Source organism: Hemiscyllium ocellatum, chromosome 36 (assembly GCF_020745735.1).
Source record: "Hemiscyllium ocellatum isolate sHemOce1 chromosome 36, sHemOce1.pat.X.cur, whole genome shotgun sequence".
NCBI classification, from domain to species: Eukaryota; Metazoa; Chordata; class Chondrichthyes; order Orectolobiformes; family Hemiscylliidae; genus Hemiscyllium; species Hemiscyllium ocellatum.
This window is the reverse complement of record NC_083436.1, coordinates 16,399,342-16,412,771: the sequence shown is the minus strand read 5'-3', so window position 1 is coordinate 16,412,771 and position 13,430 is coordinate 16,399,342. Positions and strand designations below refer to the sequence as shown.

Sequence of the window (13,430 nt, the reverse complement as noted above, 5' to 3'; positions counted from 1 at the left end):
AACCTTAAAGACAATTGATAAATTTGGAATAAAATTCAAATTTTTACTAATAATCATAAAGTTGACAGATTGTCATAATGCCCATCTGATTTATTAATAATGTCCTATGGGGAAGAAATCTACTTCCTTACTCAGTGTGGCCTTTGTGACTTCACAGATATATGGTTGACTCTTACTTGACCTTTGCCTTGTAAGCCACACAGTTGTGGGAAGTTCACCACCATTAGAGAAAATGCATTCATGCTGGTGTTGCCTGCAACACTCCTATCTCAAGCAATTTTTACATAAAAAGGTGTATGGTTCATAAAAGAACTCCAAGCTGTTCACCATGAATGCAAGTTGGAGTAGTTGGAGTATAATCACAATCATATGGTTTTGATCAGTGTTTAATGAAATTATTCAACCTTTCTTCAGCTTTTCAAAGAGAAACTTAAAAAAACTCTCTCTTGAGGGCGGTGTTGGTATAGTGGTGATGTCACTTTACTAGTAATCCAGGACCCAGATAGTAATATTCTTGGGACATAGGTTTTAATTGTGCCTTGGAAGATGGTGAAATTTGATTTCAGTGAAAATCTGAAATAGAAGAGCTAGCTTAATGTCGACCACTTTTGATGGCGGAAAAGCCCAACTGGTTCAATAATGTCCTTTAGGAAATGAAATCTGCCATTCTAACTTGTCTGGCCAAATTGTGAATAAATTATAAAGGCTAGTGTAGCCAGTGTCCTCTCATCCCTTGAATGAATTTAAAAAACTGTAAAAATAGCAAATAACCTCTGTTTATTAAATACTACTTTATTTTGAAGGCATGTTTCAAAAGTTATTTTAAAAATATTAAAATAAACTTCCTTCAGTTTCAGAAGGTCTGTTTTATCACTGAATCTAAATGGGGCTCGTTCTTTGATGAGAAAGCTGCAACTTCTCTTTGCCTTTCTGGCTCACACACAGGTACCTTTTAGAAAAAACTACTCTTAGTAACATTTACAATTTAATGTAATGAGTTTTTTTAAAATCAGTGATTGCTAATCTAGAAACCTTTGTGGTGTCTGTTCTTCATTTTTGAATGGTATATTGGGAAATTTATTTTTTACAAATTTTGTGGTATTAGCAAAGCCTTTGACATTAATATCGAACTTGGAAAAAGATCTTGTGATACAGTTGTAGTGTCTCTTTCTTGATCAGAATCTAGAGGATCTGGCCCTGTGCCAAGACATGTTTGCCCATTGAAATTGCTTTTGTAATTTGGGCAAACAGGTATATTAGCAATTTATTCCAGAATGCCTGATGGCGGACACTGAGTGGAAAATACCTGGTCAGCCATCCTGCAAAAGGTAATGGCAAACCACTGCAGTATTTTGTTTATAGCATGGACCACTTTATTGAAAGTGCTTGACCCAGCCTTTGAAACACACTTGGGACACTGATATTGGCAGTTACTTTATTTTGAAATACTTTGAGAAATTGTTGCACATGCAGCTTGATATAGTTGTGTTCTTAACATCAGAAATCTGTGATATTCAACATCATAACACATTCTATGTGATACAGATGGGTTCAGGCATTTGCTCCTAAATCAACAGTTTGATTCGATCTAGATTGCTAAATTTAGTTGTTGTTAATTCTTTGTAGCCAACTTTGGAAATTTTACAAACATATTTAAAAACTGATGTTTGCAGAAAAAATGTTTGACACTAAATGTTAATAGAATTTATATTTTCAAATTAATTGCGGTTGAGTTTATGCATTCTTAAAGTGCATTTGCAAATTTACCTATGGTTTGTCTCAATTGGAAAGAACAAATATTACAAAAATAGCAACATTTCTGGATGTTTAGTTTTCTCCTTACTTCAATTGATGTGAAGTAATTCAATGCAGTTTCATTCCTATGTCAACAGAGAGCAGCGTATGCTCCACAGAGCTTCTTTGAAGAATCAAGACCACCGTGGTTCATGCCTGGATCCCAGCAAGACTGTTCTGAATACCTCCGGTTCCTCCTGGATAGGTACACACTCTTCTTAGACACGGCATCTACCTCTCCCTGGATTATAAACCCATCAGCGAACATCAAGTCATTGTTTCCAGGACTGTTACTGACCTCCCCTTTCTCTAAAGAACTTTTCTCCATCGGTTACTATCTCCTAGATCCCTAACCTTGAACAGCCATAATCTATCTCTTTTCCAAAATCTACAATGTGACTGTGCTGGTCGACCTATCTTTTCAGCCTGTAACAGCCCCACTGAGATTATTTTGTCTGATCGTGACAGTTTTTTTCCCCCTGTATCCAGTCTCTGTCTGTGATCCTTCTGATGCTCTATATTGTGTCAAGTTTCCTGAACTGCCTTCTCTTCGAAATAAATGTTCAATGTTTCAACACCACCTTCTCTCACCAGAAGACCCAAACAATCCCAATCTACCACCACTTTTATCCACCTGGCTGAACTTGTTCTCTCAATTAACAGTTTCTCCTTCAATTTATCTTATTCCCTCTGAATAAAAAGTGTTACTGTGGCTACTGCACAGCTCCTAATTCTATCTGCTTTTTTTTTGTTTTATGTTGAATATCCCTTGTTCCAGAGCCCAATCAATGACAGTAGAGGATAGAATGGAGTCCTTATAGGAAACAGGATGTCAGCAAGTGTAGCAAAGGTAGCTGTGGAAGTTGGTGAGCTTATAATGAATATTTAACATCTTATTCAAAGAAGTGGGGTCAGAGTAGTTGCGAAAAGGAAGGAGAGTGTCAGAGAAAGGTGGAAGTTGCTAGCAAAATGGATTAATGTTTCCGATTCCAGGTGAGAGCAGGAAGTGACACTGATACAGTCATTGTGTTGGGAAGACCCTGACTGACTCTTTTCAATTTAGTGTACTTTTTATCCAGATTAGCACTGTGGTCTCCTCTATTTTAGGTGAAAGCCTAAAACATCAACCTGTCTTGAATCTTTTAATTCATCAAGACTCGGTGACAAGACAGAGATTAATCATTGTACAGGGTAATCAGCCATCACCTAACCTTTGTACTCCGTGTTGATATAGTTTGTCTAGTTAAACTTCTAGTCACTAGTTATTGCTTTCCACTCCTCAATGGTGAAGATACAGGGATGATATTTGACAATTTGGTGCCATTGTAGGTTAATTTGGCCCTTTCTTTAATGTGAGCTGGTCATTGCCTGAAAGGTCCCATTCCTAATTGCCCCAAGAACGTGAAGGTGAGCTGTCGTCTTGATCTATTTTCAGTTAGTGCATTTATCATTCTATGCCTGAAGGTTGGTCAGGTCTTGCTGCACACATTGATTAGGAGTTATGAAAGTCATTAAACATGAATCGACCATCAAACCAACATCCTCTTCTCTGACCTTCTGATCATTGGAAGGTTATTGATGTAACAGTTGAAAATGGTTGTGCCTAGAACACTACCCTGAAAAATCCATCTAGCAAAAGCATGATAGGGACCAAACTGATTGACCTCCAAAGACTGCAACCATCTCCTTTTGTACAGACAATGTCACATCTTGCAATCAGCTGACATGTTACTTTATTATTGGAAGAGTTGTGAATGCTGAACATTGAATTGGTTAGTATTTAATTAACCGGCTTGATCATAAAATGGAGGAAATGAAGCATTTGAAGCTGGTTAGATCTGGTTGTTCTTATCTGTCTGTTAGGAATTAACCTCCATACATAACATTACTTAATTTTACAACAATCTTTAAACAAAATAATTAACCATATTTCTAACTTGAATAGGTCAGATGTTTAATTTTGAATTTCTTAAACGTATTTAATATTCGGAGTTTGGTAGGGGAAAAAAAGGGCCGGCATTTAAGTAGCATATTCACATTGTGAATCTTTGATTGCATCCCAAAGGTTTTTGTAATTTTGAAATTGCTGTTGAAATATAATCTGTGTTATAATGGGACAACTAATTTGCTAGGTATTAAAAACATGACTGATGGATAAGTAACCAGATCGCTGATGGATAACCAATGATTAGGACATTGAGAATGCTCCCCTGTGCTTGTTCCGGTAATGTCATGGGATCTTGTATATCCATTTGAGAAGGCAGATATGAGATCTTAATCTCGTCCCAAATACAAAACACCTAAGATTTCAAAGCTTCGTCAATGTATTTAAGGATCAGCCTAGTGTGCTAAGGTCACGCCAATGGGGCTTGAACCCATGAGCTTCTGGTTCAGAAGAAGTGCTTATGCCCGAAACGTTGATTCTCCTGCTCCTTTGATGCTGCCTGACCTGCTGCGCTTTTCCAGCAACACATATTTCATCTTCTGGTTCAGTTATCCTATTGAGCCTATTATCCTACTGATATGATTGTAATATATGATATTAAGTGCAGCTATATCATCTGAGAGAAGTCAACTATTGACGAAGGATAGGAGCCTATGATTTTTCATGGTGCTTGCCAAATAGAACCTTGACGCAGTGAGAGAATATTTTTTGTTTGCATCTTGATCATAGAGTACTACTTTCACAAACTAATGTTGGTGAATGTTTGATTATAAAGTGGTAAGTTTGCTTTTATCTCTACATCTGGAAGGACCAGAATTTTACAGAAAGAACATGCATCAAATTTAAATATTATGGGTGTTTGGAAATGACATATGGTTTCAACCAACTGTACAGAAGTATGAACGGATGCATTTTTGAAAGAAAAAAATAGAAGAAGCAATATAAACTGGATAGCACAATTTAAAGCAGCTGTAAAGATTGAGAGGCCAGGATGTTCAGGCATATAAAGTTTGAAGGTAACAAGATATGTTGATAAAGCTTTTTTTAAACATCTGTTGGTAAAGACAAAAGTAGCCCTATTTTCCATCTTTTCTTTAAAAGCAGTAACTGATTTATGTCAGTAATCGTGATAGGCAGGCTTGTGTTCAGTTGTGTAACAGTACATTTGCAGTCCATCAGGAAATGTATTTGGCTTTCCCAAAAATTTGGAAAAAGGATGGGAAATATATGAACACGATCCCCTACATAATGACAATTGTAAAGGCCTACAAACATTTCCTGTACTTAAAACGCATTTTTTCATTTGTGAACAGATTCTAGAACGGTACCCTCTCATAATGTATGAACTATAATTCTACATACTTATTTCAGTACAACTAAGATGTTTTTTAAAAAAATTATTTGCATAGGAAAATATCCCAGATAACTCAACTCCTGTAGTTATGGATAATAGCAGATATGAGGTTTTCTTTTGGTCATTTTCCCCTTGACATTTCTTTCAGTATCCTCAAGTTCTTGAACATGTGAATTATTCATAATGATTTTATTCTTACTCTCCTCTCTTTCACCAGGGCTTTGGGAAAGATACACTAATTTACCTGTTCATATTTTAAATTGCATTGTGGGAGAAATTAATGCACCTTAAAAACAAAGTATTGCACTACAGTCGATTTGTAGACTTAAATCAGAATCACATTTAGTAGAAATTTTTTGTAGCCAGTAAATCACTTTTTTTTCCTATCCTTCACTATCCAGGTTACATGAAGAAGAAAAAACTTATAGAATTCTCCAGTGCAACTCCCCACAAAGCAGTAACACTTCGACTCGTGATTGCAAATCTCTAGAGAATCCGGAGGAAATATCACCTCTTTCTGAAGCAGATCTGCCTAGAGTTGAGGATGGGAAAACTCTAATAGAGAAGATGTTTGGAGGCAAACTCCAAACCACTATATGTTGTTTAAACTGTAAGAGCACTTCTCAGAAACAGGAGGCCTTCACTGATCTTTCTTTAGCCTTTCCACCTTGCCTTGAAGATGTTATAGAGGCTGGATTGACCCAGTCACTATCCTCCACAAATTATGAAAGCACAATACCTCGATGTTGTACTGGAAATGTTTCTGATGCACTTCACAGTGAGCCTCCTGAAAATCATAGTCTTCAAGTGGACGAAATTGGACACGGATCAGACATGGCTGGTGAAATGCTGCAAAAATTTCCAATACAGTCCATTGCTTCCATAGATTGCTGTAGCCCGCCCATGCCATCTGATAAACTGGTCACAGTTCACAGCAATAAATCCATTGAACAGAATGACAAAACTAAGTCTGTCCCTCACCTAATAAATTATTTCTTGGCCCCTGAAATTTTGAATGGAGACAACAAATATTACTGTGAAAAATGTGCCTCTTTGCAAAATGCACAGAAGATTATGCAGGTGGTTGATGAACCTGAATACCTCATTCTGACCCTCCTGAGATTTTCATATGATTCGAAGAGTCACATAAGACGCAAAATTCTAGATGATGTGGCACTTCCTCTTGTTTTACAGTTACCAGTTGAAAAAACATCTTTACAATCACCAGCAATCAGCCAACCCTTGCTTTCTGATTCAGCTGAAAACCTACCTAAGAAATTGAAGTCCTGTGGGTCAGTTGACTCAAGTGATTCACAGCCAGTATCTTATCTCCTCTCTTCTATTGTGGTGCATTCTGGAATGTCATCTGAGAGTGGACACTATTACTGCTATGCCAGAAACACCAGTTCAGGATCTGTGGGTCAGTTATGCTATAAGGCTGACCTTGCCGGTTTACCCTCTCAGGGTTGTGCAACAGATAATGATGAGTTCAACACTTCAGTTATTTGGCATGATCCAAACTGCAAAGAGACATCAAAGGAGTGGTTTCTATTCAACGACAGCAGAGTGACTTTTACGTCTTTTCAATCTGTTCAAAACATCACCAGCAGGTTTCCTAAGGATACGGCATATGTCTTGTTTTACAAGAAACAAGGTGCTAATTGTGCTATCTATCCAAGTGCCGTGAATGGACTGTGGGTAAATGGAGAGCCACCACTGCAGAAGGAACTCATGGATGCAATTACTAAGGATAACAAACTTTATCTACAGGTATTTTCCTGGTGAATTTTTGTATTTGTCAAGATGTGGGATTTCAGCAGTGAAAAGGGAATACTATCACACTTTATGCACCCAGAATTGGCAGCAAGCACTCCTGGATCTAACTTCCTTTATGTAATTTTGAAATCGTGAGGTATTGAAATGATCAGGGATGTTAGCTTTATGGTTTTATCTGAAAATGAATGCAGTCTTGCAATTCCAAGTCCAAACCATCAATAACATTTCCAAAATCAGATGTAATAAAAAAATTAATTTGAAGTGTTTGGAAAATCAGTGCTCTCAGGAGTAATCAGCAGAAGAACACCTTCCCTTTCATGTACCCCTTCCTGTATTAAACCAGTATATCAACAAACGTTCAGCAAGTCAATGAGTAAGTGAAAGCCAAATGAAAAGCACTGTTGTACTGCAGGCCTGCAGCCATTGGAAGGTTGGTTTTCACAGGCCAAAATAGTTAACTCACTATCCCTACAATTACCAAACAAAGTCTCATTCTATTGATCACAACTGAATTCAAGTTCAGTTTCAGAGAAGTTCTAAATTTTCAAGTTTGGCTGCGAACCATTGAAATACTCTGAATTTTGTTGTACAACTGTTAATTTTGTCTTCCTCACCAAACACTCAGTATATTTTCAGAAATGAACCATACAGATAAGGAAGGTCTGTGTCTGTCTGTGTTGTTCTCGCCTGTAGACAAAGTAGGCAAGTATAAGTAGACAAAGCAAAATTGCCTTCAGTTGGGTTAGGTGGGGGGAGCTAATCAAGTTCCTGACTGCTGCCCAGCAGTCACTTTTGAAGTCTGGTCACTAGAGAACAAAATTGTGACATCCTCCACAATCAAAACTCACACAAATGAATAAAAGCTACTTGGGTGAAATACTGGAGGGTGATTGGCATTGATGGAATTGCACTCTTCAAGGAGGCACTGTTGAGAAAGCAGTAGCAGTTTAACTCATGACTGCAAGGGGATGAATTTATACAATGTTTGACTGAGGGCAGGTGGTACATATTGGATTGTTAACTTCCAACAGTGGAATGTTCAGAAAAAGTACTCTTTTCTCTCTTATCTCTGTCGAGTTTTGTTTTTTACCCAGTGATGCACAGAGACAGTGATTGAAAACTAATTGCCCTCTCACAGTGGGGGAACAGAAATCAGCATGAATCTTTTGTGGACTTCCAAATGGTCAGCTCAATTGGCATCACTGAAGAATCTGCATGGGCTACCCATCTGGTGTGATGATGCATGGCCTGACCTAAGTTGTCCATGTACTTTCAAAACATTGAGAGTGTATTGAACAGTAATTTTGAAATCATAAGGTATTGTTATGATCAAGGACTCTAGCTTTCTGGTTTGATCTCAAAATGCATGCAATCATGCAACTCCAAAACATAAATAAAATTTCCGAAATCAGACGCAATAAAAAAATGAATTTGAAGTGTCCAGACAATCCGTGCATTAGGAGTCCTGGAACCAGCCAATAAAGGACAGTTTTTAAGGAGACACTAAGTTTAACAATCTGGAACACTCATTTTCTTGAGAATGAGAACAAAGAGAATAAGGAACATTACAGCACAGGAACGGGCCCTTCGGCCCTCCAAGCCTGCGCCAATCCAGATCCTCCATCTAAACCTGTCACCTATTCTCTAAGGATCTGTATCCCTCCCCGTTCACGTATCTGTCTAGATACATCTTAAATGACACTATCGTTCCTGCCCCTACACCTCCGCTGGTAACGCGTTCCATGCACCCACCACCCTCTGTGTACAGAACTTTCCAAGCATATCTCCCCTAAACATTCCCCCCTCACTTTGAATCCATGACCCCTAGTAATTGAATTCTCCATTCTGTGAAAAAGTTTCTTGCTATCCACTCTGTCTACACCTCTCATGATTTTGTAGTCCTCAATCAGGTCCCCCTTCAACCTCCTTCTTTCCAATGAAAATAATCCTAATCTACTCAACCTCCCTCATAGCTAGCGTCCTCCATACCAGGCAACATCCTCGTAAACCTTTTCTGCACCCTCTCCAAAGCGTCTGCATCCTTTTGGTAATGTGGTGACCAGAACTGTGTATGCAGTGTTCCAAATGTCGCTGAACCAAAGTCTGATACAATTGTAACATGGCCTACCAGCTCTCGTACTCAGTACTCTGTCTGATGAAGGAAAGCAAGCCGTGTGCCGCCTTGACCCCTCTACTGACCCGCAATGCCACCTTCAGCGAATAATGGACTGAACACCTAGATCTCTTAAAATCAATTTTCCCCAGTATTTTTCCATTTACTGTAGTGTTCACTCTTGAATTGGATCTTGCAAAAAGCATCACCTTGCATTTGTCCGATTGAACTCCATCTGCTATTTCTGATGAGATTATACTTTTAAATGTTCAGGGCCAGAGATGTTCAAAGTAATAATCATTTATTTTGTTGCTTAAAAACTAAATCCTAGATGTATCAGCATTATCCCTAACTATTTTAGCCATTTTGTGTGCAGAACTAATCAATGTGTCTCCTGTTTTGTCATGGTTAGTGTAATTCATTGCCAAATCAATTGAAGTCTTCAACAGCATCCCCTGTGAAGGAGGAAAGTACCTCTGATATCACTCTCTGGATTTCGATGCTAAATGTTAGAAGTTACAATCTGATTTATCCTGTAATAACAATGAACATTGATAACCTATTTGTTACTACAGCAAAATCGGGACCATTGACCTTTTAGACCGCAATGCATATTGTAAACATTCATTTTGTCCTCCACATCAGACTAGCTTTCTTATATGTTTGATTACTTGAGCGTTTATTGGTTTAGTCAATTGGATACAAATTGAAGGTAGAAGATGGGATGGAGGTGGAAGGTTGCTTTTCGGACTGGAGGCCTGTGACCAGTGGTGCTGCGTCTGCTGCTTTTCGTCATTTGTATAAATTATTTGAATGTGAATGTAGGAGGTATGGTTAGTAACTTTGCAGATACACCAAAATTGATGGTGTAGTGAACAGTGAAGAAGGTCATCTCCTAGATCAGATGGGCCAATGTGCGGAGGAGTGGCAGATGGAGTTTAATTTAGATAAATGTAAGATGTTGCATTTTGGTGAGGCAAATCAGGACAGGACAGTTACTGGAGGGTCCTGGTAAGGGTTGCTGAACAAAGAGATCTGGAGATGCAGATCTTTGAAAGTGAAATCACTGGTAAACAGGGTGATGAAGAAGGCATTTGGCATGCTTGCTTTCATTGGTCAGTGCATTGATAATAGCATTAGGGTGTCATGTTGTGGCTATATAAGACATTGGTTAGGCCACTTTTAGAAGAATGCATTCAATTCTGGTCTCCTTGCTATAGGAAAGATGTTAAACTTGAGAGGGAGTAGAAAAGATTTACAAGGATATTGTCAGGTTGGAGCTACAGAAGGGAGGCTGAATAAGCTGGGACATTTTTCGCTGCAGGGTTGGGGGCTGAGGGATGACCTCGGGTTTAAAATCATGAGGGGCATGGATAGGATAAGTAGACAATGTCTTTTTCCCAGGGTGGGGAAGTCCAAAACTAATGGGCATAAATTTAAGGTGAGAGGGGAAAGATTTAAAAGGCGTCAATAAAGTGTGGCACTGGAAAAGGCACAGCAGGTCGGGCAACATCAGAAGAGCAGTAGAGTCAACATTTTGGCCCAAAACATTGATTCTCCTGCTCCTTGGATGCTGCCTGATCTGCTGTGCTTTTTCTAGCACCACATTTTATCGATTCAGACTCCCCAGCATCTTCAGTTCTCACTGACTCCAAAGAATTAAAGGAACATTTACAGCAATGTTTGCTGCCAGAGGAAGTGGTGATGGTGGGTATAATTACAATATGAACAAGAAAGGTTTACTGAGATGTGGGCCAAACGCTAGTAAGTGAGACCAAGTCAGTTTAGGATATCTGGTTGGGGTGGACAAATTGGACCGAAGGCTGTATTTTTCTATAGTTCATTTTTGTTTTCAATGGTCCTCTGTATGGATCCTGTGTGCTAGTCTCTCCCCCTCACGCTTTTAATCACTTTCCCTTTTTCACATTATATATTTACTTCTTTTCCCTACCCCTTTAAATCATTTTAGAATGCCCAATGTAAACTTAAGCTGTGCTGAACTGCTCCACAGCCTCGTTTAAAATATAGACAATTTCAATCTATGCACTCCTTCAGCTTCACAAAGCATACTTCAGTAATTGATTCCATAAAATGGACAGAAGTAAAACTGCCAGCAAATAATAAGGCAATGGGCACTGAGGACCTTGTCTCCTTTACGAGCATGTAATAACCCATCTTTTGTGCGAGCTGTTACTTTTTTTTAGTCCAATTACGTAATAAAAATTTGGGGCCTTCTCTTGTGGGCTGTTTGGCATTTACTGCTTAGCACTGGTCATCCCTCTAACCACTGTTTTGGAATGCTAGTTGGCAAAAACATTGATCTCTGTAATTATAGTTGTTAAAGTGCTATTGGAGATAAATAGAAATTCGCTCTTTATTTTCCTTCCCACAGGAACAAGAGCTGAATGCTCGTACCAGAGCATTGCAAGCATCCTCCACGACATGTTCATTTCGTCCACGCGGTTTTGATGACAGTGACCCACCAGGGAGTTGCGGCCCAAGTGGTGGAGGAGGAGGAAATGGTGGCTTTAATACTATTAGCCGGCTTGTCTTCTGAGACTCATTCTGCAAGACCAACTTTTTTTTTCTCTCTCCCCTTCCTTCCTTCTGTTGAATGGGGACTACCTGTAACGTGTTCATCAAGTCACTCTACAGAGCAGAATTTATTGAAGAAGCATCAAGGATGCTTCCAACTGTTCTTTGTTTCACAGCCTGTTTGGCATTTTGACAAAAATGGCTTGACTCTATATTCTTGCTAATTCTTAAAATAGGGAGAAAAGATTCAAAAATATTAATGATTGCAATAGTTTTTAATGTTTGTAGGTTTCTTAACCTTACAGCTGAATCTAACCTGATTATATTTGCATGTTTGAATGAATTTTGTAAATAAGATATTCAGCATTGTAATGTGTATTTGTATAAAGACTGTAAATACATTTAAGTGAACTTTTTCAAACCCATAACTATTCAAAACCTGGATTTTAAATTGCCAAATTTCTATTATTGCATTTCATTGATGTTATCTTTCATTGTGTAAACAACATTTTGCAATTTCAGGGAGTAGTGTTTGTCACAGATTTGGTAGCCATTTTTGCTCTTTTTTGTGTGTGTTTATGCATGTGTGCCTTGATCTGTATAGACAAGGTACAATTAGGATCCAAGAATTTAAAAGTTATATTTTCAAGCTTGTTTTGAAAATGCACATCCGTGAGAGAGAGAGGAGAATTACTTATATTTTTGTCATAGATGTAACTTAACATGTTAAACCAACCCTGCCATCACTTGAAGAGATCTAAGGTTTATTGCACATGTATACTAAATGTAAAAGGCTAACAAAAAACGTTTGTTCCTATGTTTGCTCATGGCTAACACATTAACTACTGAATAATTCCAAACATTGTCAAACTTATGAATGTGTTGAGAATTGTTCTAGCATTGGGTGGACTACAATGCTAACTAAGAACCTATTGTAAAACTGAATATTTATAAATATTTAAATGTATAGGAAATATGACTGGGGGAAAGAAACAACTTACTGGTTATTCAATATCAGTTTTTCACTAAATTATTTATTTTTAATTTAGAAGTGCACTGCTTATACATTCAGATGTTTCAAAACATTTGAGCACTATTTTAGTAACTATTTCCAACTTGATCTAGGGACTAGTAATAATCAGTGATTGTTGAGTTTTCCTTTTAATTGGTATCAAATATCAAATATCAATTGCAAACAACAAAACTATTCATTCTATTTTATATGCATTTTTGGCTTATTTTTAAAGCTCTAAAAGTTGTTTTCGTTTTTCCTTAGTTTTTTTTTTGTAAAATCTTTATCTTCAAAATAATATGTGCAGTTTTTTTGTTGAGCCCATTTTGTATTGTAGGGCTTTGACAATAAAGCATAATGCTCGTTACAATTGTCTTTTGGCTTCATCTTCCCAATTTTTTTTCCCATAAATGAGTCTTTCTGACAGTTTACTGAATTTATCACATGCCCTAATCTTTGGTTTTGGCAAATGCCAAGTTAATGTGATGCATGATTGTGACTTTATTTTACCTGCTAAGCAAATTTTATTTATCATTAATATAAATAACTAAACAACAGCAGTGTTACAGAGGTTTCACAGTTATTAAACTTTGAAAAATAATGAGTAATTGTGATTCTTGGCAGAAGGGCTGTATTAAAAAGTGTCTTAAAAAAGAAGTTGGGGGTGGGATTGGAATTACAGAGCTGAGGACAAAGGCAGTTTAAAGTAAAGCTGCCAATGATGGAGCCATTAATATTTCAGGGTTTACAGCAAGCTAGAATTGGAGAAATTCAGAAATCTTGAGTGTTATTAAGATTAGAAGGGATTACAGAGAGAGGGAGGAACAGGGATTTTGTAAGACCATTTCTGCCAGGATAGCAAACACATGGGTGATGGCGAACAGCATTTAGATTGAGTTGA

General features: G+C 37.8%; 1 protein-coding gene across 2 annotated transcripts in view; it reads left to right on the top strand.

The window, feature by feature from the left end:
• The window catches only part of usp38 (ubiquitin specific peptidase 38), a 35,117-nt gene extending 22,381 nt beyond the window's left edge, over positions 1–12,736 (top strand). Inside the window, exons 8-11 of one of the 2 annotated variants that reach the window (XM_060851715.1) lie at positions 852–945; positions 1,893–1,999; positions 5,495–6,863; positions 11,375–12,736. In XM_060851715.1, the coding sequence (XP_060707698.1) occupies positions 852–945; positions 1,893–1,999; positions 5,495–6,863; positions 11,375–11,539 (1,735 nt within the window). In that variant the 3' untranslated portion in view covers positions 11,540–12,736. The remainder of the gene's footprint in view (positions 1–851; positions 946–1,892; positions 2,000–5,494; positions 6,864–11,374) is intronic. The other variant, XM_060851716.1, reaches the window with a different exon arrangement.
• Positions 12,737–13,430: the final 694 nt, after the last annotated feature.